We start from the raw sequence: 21,208 nt of genomic DNA on the forward strand, positions 1-21,208 counted from the left end.
GGTGATAGCGTGACAGCTTTATTGCATACATGAGAAACAACATTTACAATAGAAAAACAGTCTGTTTCAATGCTCGCTCGCTCTCTTCACACTCTCCCCTCCATATGGGCGCTCTTCCTTCGCCTCCACTCTATCAATCTGTCACACTTAGCCCCCTCCTCTTCTGCGTTACTCTTTCTCTCCTCCTCCCTCCCTCTTGCTGGCTCTAGGGCGGCATCTTCTTGAGGTTGGTGGCGGGTGTTTCACTCACTGAAGAACACAGCGGAACCAGAAGAGGAGCCGTCTGATGCATCTTGGGATGTGGAGTCTTTGTCGTCACCATCATTATCATCATATTCTATTGGAGAGAAAACAATTGCTAAATTAGTGATTTTGAGTAAATGTTATAATCTACAGAGACTGTCAGATGGATGTGTGGGAATTTAGGGGTTGACTCCAGGCAGGAGCTAGTCTTAATTTTTCAATCTTTCATTCAGCTTCAGCCTGCCTCTGGTGCAGCCTAATGAAATACATTTTTACATTTACATTTAGTCATTTAGCAGACGCTCTTATCCAGAGCGACTTACAGTAAGTACAGGGACATTCCCCCGAGGCAAGTAGGGTGAAGTGCCTTGCCCAAGGACACAACATCATTTTGCACAAGCCGGGAATCGAACCGGTAACCTTCAGATTACTAGCCCGACTCCCTAACCGCTCAGCCATCTGACTCCCTGAAATACGAGGCCAGGGAAGCCATGACCACTTTCAAATGTACAGTTTGGACGTGTACAAGTGTGCTGGGAGTGCCTGTCACCATCACTATCCGACTCGTCCTCACTGTCCTCCGACTCCGTCAGGGAGGCGTCCAATCGGCTGTCTCGCTCGCTGTGACGTCTCCCCTGTGACATCATTCCCATAATCACATTACTCACATCGCTACGTTAAAACTCCCCAAACTGTGACTCCTCCAATCCTTCAATTACTGACTTACTAACACATCTATATTCATGCGGAAAAATAATTGACTGTCAGCAGAAAGGAGTGATGTGTTATCTGGGGTGGAGTGTACCTCTGCTTGCTGGAGCTGGGCAGCTGCTCCAGACAACCAGATCCCGTCCCCCCGTCACCCAGCGGTGGTCCCCCACTTCCTGTGAACCAAGTGGCGAAGCACAGAATTCTGGGTATTTCCTCACACATCAGGGAGGTCAAGTACCTGCACCTAGGAAGCGAGAATACTGATGGAGAGAGAGGTGAAGAGATAAGAGAGCATGGAGAGGGAGGGAGGGGAGGGGGGAGGGAGGGAGGGAGGGAGGGAGGGAGGGAGGGAGGGAGGGAGGGAGGGAGGGAGGGAGGGAGGGAGGGAGGGAGGAGGGAGGGAGGGAGGGAGGGAGGGAGGGAGGGAGGGAGGGAGGGAGGGACAATAAAACCCTTAGCAGATTCTATCTTCAGTTTGTTTTTATTAGAAAATATCATTAGATGAAGTATCATTAGAATTGGTTAGTAATCAACTCACAGTTGAGTGTGCTCTCCCCATTTGTTAAGTCATAGCAGGAGCCAATCAGGATTCCCCCTGTCTGATGGACACAGTCTGTGACTCCTGCAGAGCTGCTGTGATTGGCCAGTTTGGACACAGTACCTGACATGATTGAACACAAAGGCAAGTCACACTCCCTGTTAAACACTCTCACACACACGTCCATCGCAAACAAGTCTGTCACAAGCACACACACACACACACACACACACACACACCACACACACTCCTCACCAGCCCTCCAGTTGAGGATCTTCACGTTAGCTCTCCCATAGGCCAAGAAAAGCCTGTCGCCACGGGGACTGAGGGTCAGACGGCACCATGACCTCTGCAGCCCGTCACCCATGGCGTCCAGTGATGTAAGAGTCGCAAGGGGTCCCGCTCTGACAGAGGTCCTCCCACACACACACACTCCCATCCGCTGATCCGCTGAACACCAGAGGACCCTGGGACTGTGGAGGACAGAAGGGAGCGTTGTCATGGGAGATAGACTTTTTTGTGTGTGTGTTCGTACGTGTGAGGGTATATACTTGTGTGTGTGTGTTTGGTGTATTTAAATGGATTGCGGGCTTTGCATGATAACCGAGAGAGGGCGATGATTATGCCTTTATGGTTTAATTTGTTTGCCATATGTGTTTTCCAGATTACAGGCTCTTGACATTCTGAATGTGTAGCTTTCTCCTTCAAAGCAGACCCGCGCTACATGAAGGCTTGTAGGCAACACATGTATGGCATTTTCAAATATCCTGTTACAAGAGCCAGCGCTCCGAGAGACCAAATTGATTTCCATTTGAAAGAAATGAACAAAATAGACGGCATTAGTCTGAACAGAGAAGGAAATGATCTCTTTCTTTTTTTGCCGACTTCTCATTAAAAATAATTACTTGGTTTTAAATATTATGATTAATAAGGCTTTATTAAGGCTTTTCCCTGGCAAAACACATCATAAATCATACACATTTCTGATGGGCTGCCAGCACAGAGATCTCGTTTCAGGAGAACATCAGTCAGGCACCTATAAATCGCTGCTAGTTTTCCTAACATTCGTGAAATGGTCTGAGTGAAGAAAAAGTGTCTTTTAGAACCCCTGATTCAAACAGTGAGGGCACCAAGCAAGACGATTGGCAGAACCCACCTGCAGGGAAGTGACAGTTTCCTGGTGAGCGTTGATCGATTGACAGTTGTCCAGGGTGAGCCAGCTCCAGCCTTGAACCTTACCCCCATCTGAGGACAGAGAGAGAAGGTAAATCCGTCTTCCAGCTCCCGGCAGCTATTACGGATGCTTCCTGTGAACACACCTGAGGCTAGCGGCATCACATGTCTGCTCCTATCAGGCTTGCGTCAAGCTCTGCCCCTCCCGGACCCCTTCGCTGACACAGCCACACACAGTTTTCACATATGGTGTGTGCTACAGTGGTGCCCGAGGCCATACAGCACGTACGCAGGTGCACAGTGGAATATGCACGTGCAATTACACCGATTGCATACCACACGAGCACATCACACACGTCCGACAACCACAAACCGACACGTTAACCAATGCACACACATATACACTTGCACACACACACACACCCAAAGACACACACACACACCTGATCCAGTGACGATGTATCCATTTCCCTCGGGCACAAAGCAGAGAGCAGACACAGTGTTGAACGTGTAGATGGACTTAACACACTGACCTGAGGGAGAGGAAGAGGAACACGGATGATTACAAACTTTCTTACTACACACACGGCTGGCTACACACACATCCACAAAACAACGCAAAGTCACTCACACACACACACACGCAGTGTATAAAAAGCACGTGAATCTACACGCACACAAACTACACACCCACAAAGCCTTTGGGCTCAGGGTGGTTGAGCGTGTCAGTGGTAAACTCACCAGTGCTTAAGGCCCAAATCCTCACACAACAGTCGACTGCACCACTTAGAATGAACCTCTCCTTCTCAGACAGAGACAGGGACCTTGCTGTCAGGGGACAAGGTCGGCCAGATGGAGAAGAGAGACAGAGAGAGAGACAGTGAAAGAGAGAGAGAGAGAGACAGTGAGAGAAAGAGAGAGAGAGAGAGAGAGTGAGAGAAAGAGAGAGAGAGAGGGAGAGAGACAGTGAGAGAGAGAGAGAGAGAGAGAGAGAGAGAGAGAGAGAGAGAGAGAGAGAGAGAGAGAGAGAGAGAGAGAGAGAGAGAGAGAGAGAGAGAGAGAGAGAGAGAGAGAGAGAGAGAGAGAGAGAGAGGGGATAAACAGACAAAAAGATGTTGTTGCTGTGCAATAGTATATGATACGTATTTAAAATGTGACTTTTTTCTTATATTCCATCAGACATATTCCAGTGTTTTGCCCTTGGCACTCTTAAGTTTCTACTTGAGGGCAAAAAAAAGGAGAGATGGAGAGAGAGAGGGGGGGGGGCGTGGGATGAGAGACAGAGAGGGCAGAGAAGTTCAAGTAGAGGAGCGAGGAGGAGAGCGATCCCTCTTTTTGCTGGGAGGAGAGCTCTCCTCGGAGACTCTGCAGAGGCGATTTAGCTCTCTGGGCCTGACCTGATTTAGCTAATATTATAATCATCGGAATACCGATGCTTCTCTGAGCAGTGGGTGTGTGAGAGAGAGATATACAGTTTAGGAATGTTTGCACAGTATTGTTTTTCATTATATATTTATTTATTTTTTATATAAAAGGTGTGTGTCTGGCCTCAGGTGTTTGTCTATGTGCATCCGTGTCTTACCTAGCCTCCTGCAGTACTCTGGTGGAGGAACAGACAGACAGGTTACCCCCCCTGTGTGACCCCCCAGATTTCTCTGCTCCGTTGCCGTGGGGACATGCCACACCTTGACCGTCGTGTCTCGGCTGGGATGGAGACGGAGAGAGAAAGGAGTCAGGGACAACGAGTTAGGGCAGTCTGGGAGTGTGGAGATGGAGTGCGTGTTAAGAATGCCCCGGGTTCAGCTACCTCTTCAGCTGTCAGATATTTTTTATACATTTTTTATGCATTAATGAGAAAAAGAGAGACATAAGAGAGAGGTTAAATTATTCGGTTTTAGGATGGTTCATTTGGAATGATGTCCTGTACCTTCCTGAGACCACCAGGTTATCTACAGACACCACGCAGGTGATGATGTCACTGTGACCCTCCAAGAACCTCAATCGGAACTTGGCTTTTTCCCAGGATGCTTTGAGGGAGTTGAATTCGGCATCTGGGTGGGGAAAAGGACTACAATTACCATGGCTGACTCGTCAGTTCTTGAAAACACTCTCCAACTAAAAACGTATTTAGCAACATGAAGCAGTTATTTTGGACCAGGCTGCTGATTCTGTCTGAAGGATGCAGCACATTCAGTCTGTGTCTTCCACCCTGAGGTTGACGTTAAACAACTACCTGTTGAGTCAGGTAGCCTCGCCTGGTTCTAAAAGTCTATGGAGCTGTCGTTAGATTGCTCTCCATACGGCAATTACTCTCCCTTTATTACAGATGTATATTGGACCTTTCGGGCATTCTCTGTGGGATACATACTGTATATAGATACATAAATCTCTCTATCTATCAACCTAACATATCTAGATATACACACACACATAAACATACAAGCCATGCCCACCTCCCTCTGGTTCTGCTGGTCTTTGCTGTGTCACGGCTGGGCAGGGTTCTGCTGGTTCTGCTGGTCTCTGCTGTTTCACGGCTGGGCAGGGTTCTGAAGGCTTGGGAGTCGCCCGCCTCTCCTCTCCTCCGCCTGTGTCTCCCCCCGCTGCAGTCTGCTCCTGCCTGGCTGCCAGCCTTCGAGACTCTCCCTTGGGGATCTTGGTAGCTGGAGGCTTATGTGATGGAAGGGCCTCAGAGGCATCTTCACTGTGTCAGAAATTACACGTACTGAGCGGGCTGTACATGCTGAACGGTACTGCACATAAATAAGACAACTAGGGAACAGTTCACACTGTACCAAAAGGTACACACTAGTCCACCGATATTAAATCCTTGCACTGAGAGAAAGCTTGGGTTGTTGTTTATCTTAGTCAGATGGGAGCCCACAGGCTCAGTGTTTTTCATCCCTGAGAAAAACTCAGATTCAGGTTTAGATTGCTGTATTTGTAGCTGTAGGCAGATTTGGTCTGTGGATTTAGCCTGACTGACTGCTCATTGGTGACTACGGCAGATAGGGCAACTCGTGACTCTATGACCTACCGTGGCCCAATACACAACCTATGATCTTTTGACAGGGTCTTGAAGGAAGAGCATGACAATATTTGACCTAAAATATACCAACTAGACACACACAGGACTTCAAAGACTTCAAAGTGAACGTTACTGCTTCTGAAGAGCGCCACTGCTCTCTCTCTCTCTCCCTCTGTCTCTCTCTCCCTCTGTCTCTCTCTCCGCTATCGTCACCTCCCTCCCTCGCTCGCTTCCTTACACTTGTCTTTTCATCTTCTCTTTTTCTCCCTCTCTCACGATCCCTGGAGTTAGCTGGGGGCCAGAAGGCTGCAGCAGCAGCTCAGCCAATCTGGACCGGAGCTCCGCCTTCGTGGAGATCTGATGGGGGGGGGTGGGGTGGAAGCGTTTGGTTAGTACACACGTCTGAGCATCTCTGGCTATTTACACACACGACCATATACATTAGCTGTGAAAGGTCTCCCCACTAGCTACTTGTCTGGCAAACAAGACATTTGCAGGTTCAGGAAATACTTAAGGATGTAACAATTAAGGGAGCCTAAAAAAAATTATACATGTATTAGGTTATTTTAATTCTCTATTAAGTTATATCTCTACACCACTGAAAAGCACACTTTAATGAGACTTCACAGTATGTAGAGTTAGGTATAAATCCATAATATGATATGATCTACACAGCTATGATTTATTAATACAACTCTTTACAACCTCTAAATAGACTATTAACTAGAGATTTATTAAATGCTGCTAGTTTTCTCTACGCCAAGAGATAATTATGTGGCAGTAAGTATAGACAAGGTGTTAGTGTGCAAACGGATGAGCATTTGAAGTTGAACAATTTACAGCTCATATTCGCTAGGCTTGTGTGCAGGTGTTTCAGACTGGTACGAACTGCAGCTGAGTTTAATAATGAGACAGGGGTATGAGAGGATATAATGATACATATTGATTTGAATGGTCCTACATCTAGGTCCCCGCTCTTGGGAACTAAAGGTACAGTTTATAACCGTGAAAACTACACTCATGGGAAATCAATTCTGGATCGCGGTGCGCTATACTGCGCTTTCAGTTGATATTGAAACAAGTGATGAAGGACTGTGCTCTACCTTGAATCTTTCCTCCGGGGTAAGAGTGATTTTGATCTCCAAATTCTCAATCTGTCTCAACTTCTTCTGTAACTTCCTCGCCTCCCCCATTTGAAGCCCTTCATAAAAGAACTAGCAGCACGGAAACTTGAAACTTCTTTTGTTTCCAGATTCCTCGCCTTGACAGAGTAGACTGGAAGGTGCACTGCAGTTAATTTCTCTGTTGCAGTCTATCTACTGAGTCAACTGTTCACGGACCCTACTGTAGCTACCTACGCTAGCTGTCACTTTCCAAAGTATTGTTGACAGATACATTGAGACTTGTCCTAGCCGGATGTTAGGGCAACAACCACCAGCTAAACACCAGACGTCGGGACGTCTTCCTGGCGACGCCGTGTGGACTGAAGGGACAATTATTTCCAACTCAACAACTAGATTCCTAAATCTTCAATGTCAGTGCCATCCATAAGAGAATTTATTAATTTTAGATTACCATAACTTTCTTTCAGGGCTAAAATTCAACGTTACATTCGCCTTTTAATATAGCCTAATGGAATCTAATGGCCTAAACAACTGAAATAACCTCTAAATGTATAGGGCTGGAAAATGTGCAGTTTCAGGCAATGCCACAGGCATTAAATTCAGCAAAATATGCATATACCATGCATATTTAAATTGTATTGTTTTGCTATTAAATAGTAGTATTAAATACTACTTTCGTAAAATACACCTCATTCTCCGGAAATGACATCACCAAACATACACGGCTTTTGTCTGTGGACCTTATAGGCAGGAAGTGTAGCGCAGACAAGTCGGCCAGCTGCTTCACCAGAAAGAAAAAAAAGAAAAAATATCGACGACAAAAAACGCGGTGAAATTCTACATTCGGGCAGTTTGGACAGAGTTTCCGAACTGTCCCGGTCCACGGGAACTCCGGGGAGGGAGAGGGAGACTTCAGCACCGGTAAATACCACGGTTAGCCCACTTGATCGTAGTATTTTTCTGCTAATTTGTGCGACTTGCTACAGCCGCATCTCTTCGTCTGGACAGCCGGAAGTCTTTGAGAGATTGACTTGTACCGAGTGTAGTTTTTTCCCCTCATCTCGTCGTTTTTTTTTATCCTTGATTTTTTGGGGGCTTTGTTTTTTTTTTACTTTCTCAGCTATGGAACGACAGGCGCGAGATACAGCTATTCGCTCACACATTCTGCTATCGGTGTCTATTTTTGCACGTAGCTAGCATTCAAGGAATAGAAATGGAGGCGCACTTAAAGCACACTCAATTCTAAACAAGTGGAAAGACAATTTGCGTTATTCATTTCAAGACTTTTGCGACGTGTCACAGTGTTTTATATTCACAAGAACACAATCATATTACGACTAACTTGATTATGTTGACATTGACTGAGATTTGAATGTGCCATGCATGTCCAGCAGTATGCTGCAAAATGTTCAAGTTACATTGGCAGTTGTCATCGCCTTTTACAAACACGGGCCGATGTTGATGCAAGCGAAGTTATTAAAATCGTAATGAATTGTTGTTTTGCAGGAATGATGGAAGATTCCCACTTTAATTCATCGTACTTCTGGTCTCCCATTCCCACTGTGCAAGGACAGGTATAACCATTTATTTGTCTCCTTCCCTCAGCTACTCCAAGCCAGAGTCACAGACGTATCATATGTAACGACCGCCCCCCCCCCCCCCCCCCCCAAATCTGTGTCTCTCAGATCGAGAACGCCATGTTTCTGAACAAGATGAAGGAGCAGGAGAAGAATCCTTCCTTCCAAGCCTCCAGTACCTCTCACTACCAAACGACAGTGCTCATCCCAGGCCCCAAGCAGGAGGGGGGAGGGCAGGGGGGAGGGGGGCACCTGCTTCCCCCTCACAGCACCCAAAACATCACTGTGGTCCCTGTGTCCTCCACTGGCATCATGACTGCAGGTTTGTTTCGCATCCAAGACAGCAGCAAACCTTCTGTAGAGGACACAGGAGTGCACAGTCGTCTCTTGCTTTCTCTCTCTATCTGACTCTCTGTCTCTCTGACTCTCTCTCGTTTTTTCTCTGACTCTGTAGCAGGTCTGGTCATCACGACCCCTCAGGGTACTTTAGTATCTCCTGCATCATCCTCTCAATCGTTTGTTCCCGGTCACCCGGCAACGACCATGATCGTCTCTGCACTTCATGCCCCGAACACAGGTAACACACGCACGCACACACACACATCTGTAGAGAGCATTTTTCTCAGTACACCTCACTCCGGTAAAAATTGAAATAAAGTCTTGATGACGTACACACGCAGATTGACCTTTAGATTGACCCCTTCCCATTAGATAAAAAAGAAGATGGACTACCCCACTTGGTTGTCATGCCGACTCCATCAAAGCGAGGCAGGAAGAAAAAGACGGCGTTGCAGAGGGCGGGGCTCGGTGCTGGCCACGCCCTCTCGGCAGGGAACGAGACTCTCATCCTGGCTCACCTAGCAGCAGGGGGGCAGGTAGGAGGATGTCTGGCCGGCAGGGAGGGGTTGAGGGGGGGGGGGGGAGGGGTTGACGGCGGGGGGGGGGGGGGGGGGGGGGTTCGAGTGTGTTGGCGTAATCTGACTTCTGATAGGTTATGTCTTTACAGCATCACGCCACAGACCCGTACGACCTGTCGAATGAAGACGAAGACCACGGAGGAAAAGACACAAATAAGACCTACAGGTACAGATGGCATCACTGAACGCCCCCCCAAACAGAGGCTCCTTATCCAGCTGAGATGTGGCTGCAGAATGTGGGTACACCTGTACCTGTCTGTGTGTGCAGCAGTCAAGGTTTATAGGTTAGGATGAGGCTGCTTTGGATGAACAAGGTGCTGCTGGATATTTACATCACACACACACACAGAACGGCTTCATTGCATGCTGTGGCAGTGCACACACACTCGTACACGCACACCTGCTTTGCCGGTGTAAGGTTTTCACTGGACGTTACTGCACTGTGAAACACGGCGTGTGTTTGGTCTGCTGCATGGACACACTGGCCCGCCCGCACACACTGCAACGGAGTGGACACACACCCCCTCACCTGCTCTGCCCGACCCTCTTGACTGTCTCTCCCTCTCTTTCTATGCTGCACGTCTTGTTAGTTTCGGTACCCTTTCAAGCTCCTTCTCTATCCTTGTCTCACTTTAGCAGAAAGTGCTCTCTTCCTCTTGTCCTCACCTGTTTCACCCTCTTTCTCCCCGGCTCTTGTGTGCTACTCATTCCACTTTCATGTCATCTACTATTGTTCTGCTTTTCCCCTTCCCTCAACGTGTCTGACCATCCTTAAAATCATTTACTTTTCACTCCCCTATTCCTCTTCCTCAAACTGTTTTCCATATTCCTGAATCCTCTCCCCCTCTCCTCGTTTCCTCTCGTACTTCTCTCTCTCTCTCTCCGTTTCCTCCCTCCATCCCGCCCCCTCGACTCTGTGTCTCTCCGCCTGTAGGTGCCGGATGTGTGCGGTGACCTTCTTCAGTAAGTCAGACATGCAGATCCACTCCAAGTCCCACACTGAGGCCAAGCCCCACAAGTGTCCCCATTGCTCCAAGTCCTTCGCCAACTCCAGCTACCTGGCCCAGCACATCCGTATCCACAGCGGGGCCAAGCCTTACACCTGCTCCTACTGCCAGAAATCATTCAGGCAGCTCAGTCACTTACAGCAGCACACACGGTACTGCTGACCCCCCCACCCTACCCCCACCATGCCGTTCTCTCCCTCTAAACCCCCCACCCCCTAGTTTGTCATGGGGAACCAAGACGTCTGTGTGTGTGTGTGGCCTGAATGAGTGGTGCTTTATGCATGACAGTGAGCTACTAGGATCCAACTAGTGACCTTTTTTCGAAAACCAACATTCAGTAGAGGACTCTTCTGTGAAAAAGGTTATCGAGACCTCCATTCAGGACGCATGCATCTGACTGCAGAGTTTGAGATATTTGTGATTGGTGTGTGTGTGTTTGGGGGGGGGGGGGGAGCTCTTTTCCATTTGTACAATGTGTGCGTGCATGTGTGCTTGTATGTGCTTAGCTCTCCCCTCTGTGTTTCTCCTGCCTGCCTCTCCTCACTTCTACTAAGCCCTCACACACCCAACCCACACACATACACACCCACACACACTTTTATGCTTAATCACAAGGCTGAGCGGACAACCTTAACCCTTCAGATGAGCTGCTCTTTGCTGCCCTGTTGTTATGGCTTCCCTGTTCTCCACTGCTCATTAGTGCCCAGCGTCCACCTCTCGCTTTCCCCTAGTGATTGGCAAGAAAGAATCATTGGAGATGCATTTAAATCTTCATGCTCTCTCTTCACAATCCTACCAAATCGCCAACAGCGCTCCTGTGTGTGTCAACCTTTTGGGTTCTCACAGAGAGGACTGTACCGTGATGGATTATTTTTATGTCTAGTGATGGATTTGTGGTTACTCTTGACACAAGTGCGTTTTGCTGTAAGGAACCAGTCGGATCGTTGAAAATCGTTGTGATTTACAATCTGTGAAATGTGTCTTCCTTCTCTTATCTTCCTTTGTCCTCCCCCCTCCCTGGACTGTTCCTCGGCCATCACTCATCCCTCTGTCCACAGGAACCACACAGAGTCCAAACCTCACAAGTGTCCCCACTGCACCAAGTCCTTTGCCAACTCCAGCTACCTGGCCCAGCACATCCGTATCCACACGGGGGTGAAGCCCTACACCTGCTCCTTCTGCCAGAAGTGCTTCAGACAGCTCAGTCACCTCCAGCAGCATAACCGGTAACCACCCCTCTTACGACGTGACCCTCTCGCCTCCTTGCGTGACGGTTTTCGGTTCGGTAATGGGAAACTCTGCCTCCCTCGCTTTCTAGCATTCACACGGGAGATCGGCCCTACAAGTGTGTGCATCCGGGATGTGAGAAGTCCTTCACACAACTATCTAACCTCCAGGTGAGTGACGACCCTATCCTAGTTTCCAGATTCCTCCTCCCCCCCCCCCTTTCCTTCACTGACGAGGTTAACTTTTATCCTTTATCAGTCTCACCGGCGGCAACACAACAAAGACAAGCCCTACAAGTGTAGCAACTGTAACCGTGGTTACACGGACGCTGCGAGCTTGGAGGTTCACCTGTCCACGCACACGGTGAAACACGCCAAGCTGTACTCGTGTGGCCTCTGCAACCGCACATACACCTCGGTAAGACTGCTGTCTCTTTACAGGGCTGTGGAGCTGTGGCCTTAGACCAGTGTAACTCCAGACCAGGACTGGCCAACCCCGCTCCTAAAGATCTAGGGTTTTAATTCCGACCCTGATCCAGCACACCTGATTCTGATCATTTGGAGGTTGACGAGCTGTATAGCCGAGTCTCTTTATAAGTGAGGTCCGAGTGGTATCCTGCTGATCTCCCCGGTGTTGACGTAGTCTCTCTGCGTCTTGTCTTTCTCACAGGAGACCTACCTGGTCAAACACATGCAGAAACACAACCCGGACCAGCTGACTGCAGCGGCCGTAGCCGCAACTCAGCAGGCACAATCACACCAGAACCAGAACCAGGCCCACAGTGGAGCTCAAGGCCGGGGAGAGGGCACAGACGGCGGGGGCTCCAGGCCCGGTGGAGGAGGGCAGGGGCAGGGGCAGAACCAGGGCAGCTACACCCAGGCAGAGACAGTGGGATGCCCCTTTGACCTGCACCAGTATAAGACTGTGGCTGCTGGGGATATCCAATACAAAACAGTTAGTGTGGCTGACTTGGTGTCCCATAAAGACCTCTGTCTCACTGTGGCCACCTCCACCATCCAGGTGGAGCACCTGAACTCATAGTGATCGTGTGGGGAGGGGGGGGGGGGGGGGTGGACCATAGGAAGGGAGCCAGGAGAGGCATGTAGGACGGCTGAATACATGGACAGGATTTCTGATGGACTGGATTTAAGAAATACAGATGACAGAGGAACACATGACTGTGCCTGAAAAATGGAATGTGGCATAAGACCTTTGGAGGAGACTTGGGTGGGAGAAGGTCTCTTGAGAGAGGGTGTTTTTGTACTCGGTTTCTCACTAATGCCCAGATTAATGTCCTTTTTTTTGTGAACCCAGGTTTCTGAATGGGTAGTGCATGTAAAGGAGGGTATCTCTCTCCATCTGTGTTCATCCAGAACGCACGGCGAGAGGAGAAACAGAGTAAAGAGATGTTCTCTTTTTATATTTTACTATTTCATATCCTGCTCTTCCCTGCAAATGTATCCATGGCCATCATTTATGATCACTTCAGCGATACTTTTAATGGAAACTGGTGGTAAACTGTGAAGGTAAATTTTTATACTTTCTTACAGATACTCCCGTTTTTCTACAACTTCATTGTCATTTCTATGTTATGTTTAGTTATTTTAGAATACGCTAACAATTATATTTTTCACTGAAAAAAGGGAAGTAGGATATATTGATTTGGAAGAAGAAAAAGAAACAATAAGCAAATATTTCAAAGTATATATTACCAGTATATATGTATGTATGTATGTATGTATGTAACGAAAGTCCATATACCTTTTAAAAGACAATTGACATGTATGGACTAAAGCCAAACTCTGCTTCGTTCACGTACTATTTTGGGAGGTGAATGGGGTTAGCGTGTTCTTTTTCCTCATGTAGTCCTAGTTGTATCTCATTGTGTGTCATAAGAATATAATTGTTATCCAAATGTATTCTTGCTATTATACTTCCGATATTTAAGTATTAAACGGATGTTTATGATATTCCTTTCCAAATAGACACGTCAATCCGAGATGTGTTTTACGCTTACGATACCTACACTATTAAACACCTCACTGAAGCGGTGCCATGTACCTGTTTGGTAAATACTGAACGGCGTACACCTTAAAACTCTTTACGTTTAACTCCGATATCGATATAGAATGGGGGACTTCATGTGTGCCTGTATTGACAAATTTGATTTTCGATTTGCCAGTTGTGTGAAGAAATGAGTCATGCAAATGAGCTTGTGTTTACACTTCGGACTGAGCCATTCTGATAAAATGAGTGGAGCGATATTTCTTTATAATTGCTCATGATATATATTTATAGACAAGTGTTAAACAAAGACCCCGTTTAAAAAAATTGATTTAAAGGTTTGGTTACTTTAAACCAACTTCGTAAACAGAATAGACAGCTAGCTACAACGTATTGGTTTCGTCCGTCATTCTCTGCAGTGGACATCTGCGCGTCACTAAAAAGTGTAGGAGTCGAGAAACTTCACGAATGTAAATAGCTAGCTTTCTGACATAGCACAATCTATAATCTGCTGTATTACAATAAGCTTTAATAGCTGTAGTTCCTTTATCTGAAGTATCTTTCCATTATGCCTCGGAAGAAGCCATTCAGCACCAAGCAGAAGAAGAAACAGCTTCAAGTGAAACGGGAGAGAAAGAGAGGTAGTGCTATCTCACCTTAGCAAGCTCGTGCTTAATAAGCTTACATTTAGCTCACTAGTTAGCTAGCTAGGTAGCGAGCTAATTTACATGCTAGCTTGCTACCTGAAATGACTGGCTTTATGTGTCTAACGCCTGTGTGTATGTATTGCAAGCTTTATATTTCGTAGTTATTTTGCCATGCTGGCTAGGTTTGTTGGTAGCAAGCGAATGGTATCCAAATTGTTACCTAATCCCTGCTGACAACAAAACTGTATTGTTCTACAATCAAGCCATACATACGTATAGCCAGTAGCTACACAGCAGCTAGCTAACGGGAGCAAGGAATGTGGTCGTCAATAGATATACCGATAGGCAAGAAGTTAGTTTCCAGCAGTCATTGCTATTGATTGCTTATCGATTTGGTGTACAGCCATAGCATAATAGTTAATTGATCATGACTAGCTTGTTAGATGTTGTAGCATCAGTGGCGTACAGTATTACATAGTTAACTGCGCAAACTCGAAATACAGTTATGTAATATCTAAGCAATCTCAAATTGGGATGGCAAAACTGTTTTATTTTGTCACATGGTCAAAACAGATTAGGTTTTGAATGCATGCACACCACTGACGTTGATGGCATACTGTAATACTTCCTCAAAACCGAGATAAAAATTATCGTTTGCTCATTGTTCTTGTCTATATTGTGTTGTTTTTTCCAAAGAAAGTTTGGCCCCAATTTAGAAAGGCTTGATTGACTTTGTCTTCCAATGGCTCTGATCTGTATTCTGTCCAGGTGACACAGGCTCAGGACCAAGTAGCCGCCATGCCAGTGTGGAGCGAGGGATGGACAGAGAGAGGCAGTCAGACACCTCAGACAGTGAGACCACCGACATCAGGAGGTTGAACCAACAACCCTCCAGTAGGGAAGGCAGATACGACCCCAACAGGTGAGCGCAGCGGGCAACCTTGTTTCCTATGAAGAGGGGGGTCAGATGGCTGAGCACTTCACCCTACTTGCCTCGGGGGAATGTCCCTGTACTTACTGTAAGTCGCTCTGGATAAGAGCGTCTGCTAAATGTAAATTTAAAATGTAAATGACTGCTAAATGTAAATGTCTTAAGACCTGGAGACCCAGTGAAAAGAAGGGTGTTACCATCTATGTGTACAGCTGCTATGTGAGCTGGGACTAGGATATCTAGGATACGATGCTGCCTAAGGCACGTACAACAGTTGAGTGAATGTTCTGTAGTGTTTGAAGCACTGTGTGTTGGGAACTAAAGACAGGGTTAATAAAGTGAATATTAAATTGGAACAAACTGACAAGGCTTGTAGATATTAAAGTAAAAGAGGCCGGAGAAGGCTAAATATATATATATATATATAAAAACTAGAACAAGTTAGAAATGTACATGAGCTCAGACATTGTAGACACAAGGGGCCAGTGGAATCTTGTGTTATCAGTGGATAATGTGTTCCAAATGCCTGCCTCAATCCGTGCACACACAACCATAAGCTACAACGTTCTGCTTTCATTCTTTCTCTCACGTAGGTTCCGGCTGCACTTTGAAAAGGAGAGCAAAGAAGAGGTTGAAAGGAGGAAAAAGATTGCCAGAGAGAAGATTTTGGAGGAGGTGTCAGAGAAAGATCTGGAAGTGAACGTCGACAATCTGTACCCCACAGAGAGAGGTCTGCTTCCCCAGATCACCAGACAAGGCTGTCAAAACAACCTCCTGCCAACAGTATCTATCAAAACACAGCACAATGTTGGCTCTCATAATGTTGCTTGATATCTATTCACTGTAACCCAGGTCTTGGTTTTCCACGGCGACCTCCCTGGAATTATGGGATGTCGCGGGAGGAGTTGCTGAAAAAGGAAGAGAAGTCATACAGAGAGTATGTAAATGACCTGCACTCCAGGAACCCCCCTGGATCCCTCAGTCATTTTGAGCACAACTTGGAGGTGCATATACCCTTCTCTTACACAACGTGAACCGCATACAGTGTTGGTTACACTTTTTCACGAGACAGTGAAAATGGCTCACTGTCTGTTGTGCCATTCACCCCACCCTCCTTTTCTCTCTCTCTGTCTCTTTCTCTGTCTCTCTCTCTGTCTCTCACTCCCTCTCTTTCACTGTCACTCTCTCCCAGACATGGAGGCAGTTGTGGAGAGTACTGGAGATGTCGGATATTATCCTGCTCATCGTAGACATCCGGCATCCGGTAGGTCATCTGTATTCATCTCATTATTGTTACACCAATTCCACATGTTGAAATATATTGAATTGCCACTAGGTGGAGACACTTAAATTACACAGCCACCACACCGAGTTTGTTCAGTATATGAAATGTTTAATCTCTCAAACATGTTTAGATGGAAAGGCTTAGTCATGTGCTCAAGCTGGTACACGCCAGACCAAAGCATGTTTAAAGCATGTTTTAAATCATGTTTAAACTCCCAAGGTTTAAACACTCGAGTCAATCTGAACCAGCCTTCTACATTACATTTACATTTAGTCATTTTAGCAGACGCTCTTATCCAGAGCGACTTACAGTAAGTACAGGGACATTCCCCCGAGGCAAGTAGGGTGAAGTGCCTTGCCCAAGGACACAACATCATTCTTCCTGGCGGGGAATCGAACCAGCAACCTTCTGATTACTAGCCCGATTCCCTAACCGCTCAGCCATCTGACTCCCTTCTCCGTGTGTGTCCAAGGTGCTGCACTTCCCCCCGACCCTGTACCGCTACATCACAGACGACCTGCAGAAGCAGGTGGTGCTGGTGCTGAACAAGGCCGACCTGTGCTCCCCTCCCCTGGTGTTGGCGTGGAAACACTACCTGTCCTCCCAGTTCCCCCTCCTCCACATTGTGTGCTTCACCTCCCACCCTGGGCAGCCCTACAGCACAGGTAGAGCAGGGTGTCCTCATCGAGGGAAGGAAGGAAGAGGGAGGGAAGGAAGGGGGAGGGAGGGAAGGAAGGAAGGGGGAGGGAAGGAAGGAAGGGAGGGAGGGAGGGAGGGAGGGGAGGGGAGGGGAGGGGAGGGGAGGGGAGGGAGGGAGGGAGGGAGGGAGGGAGGGAGGGAGGGAGGGAGGGAGGGAGGGAGGGAGGGAGGGAGGGAAGGGAGGGAGGGAGGGAGGAGGGAAGGAAGGAAGGAAGGAAGGAAGGAAGGAAGGAAGGAAGGAAGGAAGGAAGGGAGTGGAGATTATGACAAAGAAGAGATATGAAGATGGCAGATAATGGGAGGGGGGGGGAGAGAACTTGCATAACTGAGCGTATCAAACCAATAACTGTTTGTCTGTCTTTCTGTCTTTTAGTGCTTCAAAAGAAGCGCATGAGGAAGAAGGGGGGCTGTGGGCAGGCGGGGGGCCCCTTCCACATCCTGAGGGCGTGTCAGGAAATCACAGCAGGAAGAGGTGAAAGTCTATATTCACCCATAAACCCCCTGTGTGGATGAGAGCATTAGGTGGCTAATGAGCTAGCGCATCAGCGCTAATCCCTGTTTGGCCCTGTGTGCTCATGCCCACATCTCACCGTCATCCCTCCAGTGGACCTGTCCAGCTGGGAGAAGAAGATCCAAAGAGATTCCGTTGCCGAGCAACCGGGTGGGGAGCAGCCCGATGACGGGTTGGAGTCGGTGCTGGTTGAGCACCATAGCGATGTCGCCATGGAGATGAGCGGCCCGACAAAGGAGCTGTATAAAGATGGGGTCCTTACGGTGGGCTGTATAGGTGAGACGGCGTACAGAGACTGAACCGTAGCTGTCGAATTAAGGCTAAACCATTCTCTCCCCCCCCCCCCCCCCCCCCCCCCCTCGCAGAGTTTAAGTGGGAAAGTCTGGATAGTAACGACCCCCCTCTCCTCTCCCTATTCTGTGTCTGCAGGCTTCCCTAATGTGGGGAAGTCGTCCGTTCTGAACAGTCTGGTGGGGAGGAAGGTGGTGAGCGTGTCTCGAACTCCCGGCCACACCAAATACTTCCAGACCTATTACCTCACCCCTACTGTCAAACTGTGCGACTGCCCCGGGTTGGTCTTCCCCTCTTGTGTCGACAAACAGTTACAGGTACGGTACAAAATGAATCCAGAAATGTCCGTACCAGCTCTGGAATGACGAAATGATAAAACAACAACTGATTACTTATTCCCTCATGACTTTCAAATTCAAAGTAATTGCAAGGCTCTTTTGATCGTAATGAGAACTGCCTCTCAAGGTTCCAATCATCAGGAGTTAGCAATCATCCCACTCTGACTTATGCAGCACAAACTCTTACAGCATGAAAGCACCATTCCTTCCCTGTTCTTCCCTTTTCTTCTTCATCTCAATATTGTCTATATCCTCCTACCTTTTCCTTCTCTTCCCTGCCCCCCTTCAACCTCTCCCTTTCTCTATCCCATTGCTGTTTCCTTCCACGTCTACTGCCTGGCCTACCAAATACCTCCCAGGTACAAATAACAGTGCTCCTTCTCTAGATCCTGGCAGGTATCTACCCGGTGTCTCAGCTCCAGGAGCCCTACAGCTCGGTGGGTTACCTGTGTGAGCGCACCCCCTTCCTGGAGGTGCTGAAGCTCAGGCACCCCAGCCTGGAGGACGTCAAGGCCCACGTGAACATCCAGGAGAGCCAGCAGGGCCAGCGGGAGCTCCGCTGGACCGCCTGGGACGTATGCGAGGGTGAGGACCTCTGGTGGTCACCGGGTGGAATTGAGCTCTGTGTGGAAACCGGCTTGTGGAGATGTAGTTGTCTGATCCGCTAATTTGACTCATAGTAGTTCAACCGGACCCTGGATTTCTTGTTCCCTTGTTGTCCTTTTTAAAGAAATTTTTTATTAAAATTGTATGATTTTTTTTTATTTTATTATTTCAAATGTATTTTTTAACTCTCTTCTTTTCCACCCCAGCCTGGGCTGACAGGCGGGGTTATAAGACAGCGAAGGCGGCGCGTAACGACGTGTACCGAGCCGCCAACAGCCTGCTGAGGCTGGCCGTTGATGGCAGGCTGTGCATGTGCCTCCGACCACCTGGTTACCACGAGCAGAAAGGTACGGCAGATTAGCACGGAGCCCTCTCTTTTGTAAAACGACAAAGTTATGTTTTTAAGGACAATATAACAACATTTATTTTGACATGTGCTATGTAAGATAATATCCATACGGGATGCTTATTTAGGGAAAAAAATGATGATCAGGAATGTCTTCTCAGTAATGCCGACATCGGTAACTCCCTCTGTCGCATCCATAACTAACCTCTTTCAAAAATATATTTTCATGCTTTATAAACTTTTTTCCCTTTTTCAAAAATATTATTGAAACTTTTTTTCTAAATACCTTTTTCAACTTTGAATACCTGTTGTTGAAATAATTATGAAACTGGTTTGTTTTTGTGTCGGGTTGTGTGTGTGGAAAAATAAGTGTAGAAATTTTCGAAAATATTTTTTAAACCTTTCGAAAAAAAAGTTTGCATCATTGATGAGGACTCTACTATACTCTATTGTACTCTACTGTGCTCCAGGATTCTGTATTTTCCTCTCGTGTGGGGAAAAAAAAGTTGACGGGTGTGTTGATCTACAGACCAGTGGGAGTCCCACCCAGACCTGGCCGAGATCATCGCCCTGCAGGGGAGGGCTAAAGAGGGGGGTGCTGAAGAGAAGGAGGAGGAGGAGGAAGGAGAGTCCAGCTCGGAGCCGGAGGAGGAGAGAGACAGGGACGCAGACGACGACGAGGACGGAGATGATGAAGACGAGGGGCTGGGGCAGCCCAAGAGGAAGCCCGCGCCGCCCTCAAACCTCACGGTCAACATGTTCAACGTCCTCAGAGAGAACGAGTGCGAGTGATGGAGCAGGGGGGATGAGAGAAGGATAGCCACCCCTTCAGTCGGCCTCTCTACCCCTAACGCGTTTTGCTTTCATTCCTATTTCCTTTCTTTGACTTACGTTCCTTTTTCCACTCCTTCTGACCCCTCACACTCCTCCTGAACTGTCACCCTCTTTCAATCTGTTTCCCCCTCCGTCTACACACATTGCCTTTTAAAAGCTTTGAGATCGATCCCACCCCAACCACACACAGTCATTTTTAGTTTTCAGAGTAATTTCTCTTTCCCACTCACTCGCCCATTTGACCCCCAAAGTATAACTTCTAGGATTGACTCCTGGTTTGTTTTCACCCCTGACCCTGCATGTAGATCTTCATAGATGGGGTTTTTTCAACCTCCCTAGCAGCTGGGAAAATCACGGTGTGACCATTTATTGGTTCTCCATTTTCCTTTCATTTACAAGTGACCTCATAGCTGAGATGCCAAAGGTCAACACAGATCTTTTAGTCCGCAGCCTAAAGAAAGAGATGAACCAGGACCAGACACTGATGACGACGACGCCATTTAGTTCCAGAGCCAGATGCATAGTCCTCAAAACCCCCCAATATATTATGATCATCGTCATCATCACTGTCTTCATCCGCCATCTTGTTTCAGACCTCGGCATGACCTTGCTTTGGTGGAAGGCGGGGCGGGGCGTGGGGTTCGAAAGATGAGGAAGACACCCAGGGGCGTCCCTGCAGAACTGGAACGGCTGAAGCTTCATCACAGATGTGCCAGTGGTTAACCCAGTAGGAGGATTCCACTCCATCTTTCAATCATCTGAATGTTGTTCTTTTTTTCTTTTTTTTTGTAGGATTGTTGCCTAGTGTGGTTCTGTTATTTAGTGTTCTCATCTCCAATTTAATGAAGGAGGGGTGGGGGGGGGGTGGGTGGGGGGTCCCGATGTTCTGGACTATTTGGGGTTGAACATGTAGTGTTATAACTACTACAGAGAACGTCAGAGACTCTAACCTGACTTCATACAGTAGTGCATTGTTAAGCTGTCAGTTGTATTTACTGATTGATTGATTGATTGACTGAACTACTTCAAGCCAGAGCCATAGACCGAGACAGAGATTGGCCACTGCATTTTCACTCTAGGAAAAACAGATTAAAAAATATATATCATAACAGCCATTTTTGCACCTCAAAGCCAATACATAAAGTAGAGGAACTACAGTATAGAAAACTGTATG

General features: G+C 47.4%; 3 protein-coding genes across 6 annotated transcripts; 2 read left to right on the forward strand and 1 right to left on the reverse strand.

The window, feature by feature from the left end:
* Nucleotides 1-7,110, reverse strand: si:ch211-154o6.3 (uncharacterized protein LOC563854 homolog). Its single transcript, XM_067237778.1, is given in 15 exon segments — nucleotides 1-337; nucleotides 1,049-1,121; nucleotides 1,123-1,214; nucleotides 1,493-1,615; nucleotides 1,748-1,831; nucleotides 1,834-1,890; nucleotides 1,893-1,965; nucleotides 2,649-2,737; nucleotides 3,109-3,198; nucleotides 3,407-3,493; nucleotides 4,248-4,369; nucleotides 4,593-4,716; nucleotides 5,119-5,366; nucleotides 5,929-6,047; nucleotides 6,794-7,110. Coding segments are annotated over 15 exon segments (1,566 nt in total). The 5' UTR covers nucleotides 6,884-7,110; the 3' UTR covers nucleotides 1-242.
* A 442-nt stretch (nucleotides 7,111-7,552) lies between these two features.
* Nucleotides 7,553-12,583, forward strand: znf384b (zinc finger protein 384 b). Of its 4 annotated transcripts, none has more exons than XM_067237773.1 (11): nucleotides 7,553-7,735; nucleotides 8,321-8,388; nucleotides 8,500-8,713; nucleotides 8,846-8,968; nucleotides 9,103-9,266; nucleotides 9,383-9,474; nucleotides 10,243-10,467; nucleotides 11,374-11,541; nucleotides 11,634-11,712; nucleotides 11,801-11,959; nucleotides 12,212-12,583. In XM_067237773.1, the coding sequence occupies exons 2-11, from the start codon at nucleotides 8,323-8,325 to the stop codon at nucleotides 12,581-12,583; spliced, it is 1,662 nt and encodes a 553-aa protein (XP_067093874.1). In that variant the 5' UTR covers nucleotides 7,553-7,735; nucleotides 8,321-8,322. The 4 variants fall into 4 exon arrangements, with proteins under 4 accessions (XP_067093874.1, XP_067093875.1, XP_067093876.1 ...); XM_067237774.1 differs by having other exon boundaries at nucleotides 9,398-9,474; XM_067237775.1 differs by lacking the exon at nucleotides 10,243-10,467.
* Nucleotides 12,584-14,006: 1,423 nt separating this feature from the next.
* On the forward strand, nucleotides 14,007-20,864 carry gnl1 (guanine nucleotide binding protein-like 1). Its single transcript, XM_067238193.1, has 12 exons — nucleotides 14,007-14,187; nucleotides 14,962-15,115; nucleotides 15,718-15,854; nucleotides 15,977-16,128; nucleotides 16,317-16,388; nucleotides 16,882-17,074; nucleotides 17,482-17,580; nucleotides 17,713-17,895; nucleotides 18,049-18,227; nucleotides 18,635-18,833; nucleotides 19,061-19,201; nucleotides 19,730-20,864. Exons 1-12 carry the CDS (start codon nucleotides 14,115-14,117, stop codon nucleotides 19,990-19,992), a joined length of 1,845 nt encoding a protein of 614 aa, XP_067094294.1. The 5' UTR covers nucleotides 14,007-14,114; the 3' UTR covers nucleotides 19,993-20,864.
* Nucleotides 20,865-21,208: the final 344 nt, after the last annotated feature.

Source organism: Osmerus mordax, chromosome 6 (assembly GCF_038355195.1).
Source record: "Osmerus mordax isolate fOsmMor3 chromosome 6, fOsmMor3.pri, whole genome shotgun sequence".
In the NCBI taxonomy this organism is placed as follows: Eukaryota; Metazoa; Chordata; class Actinopteri; order Osmeriformes; family Osmeridae; genus Osmerus; species Osmerus mordax.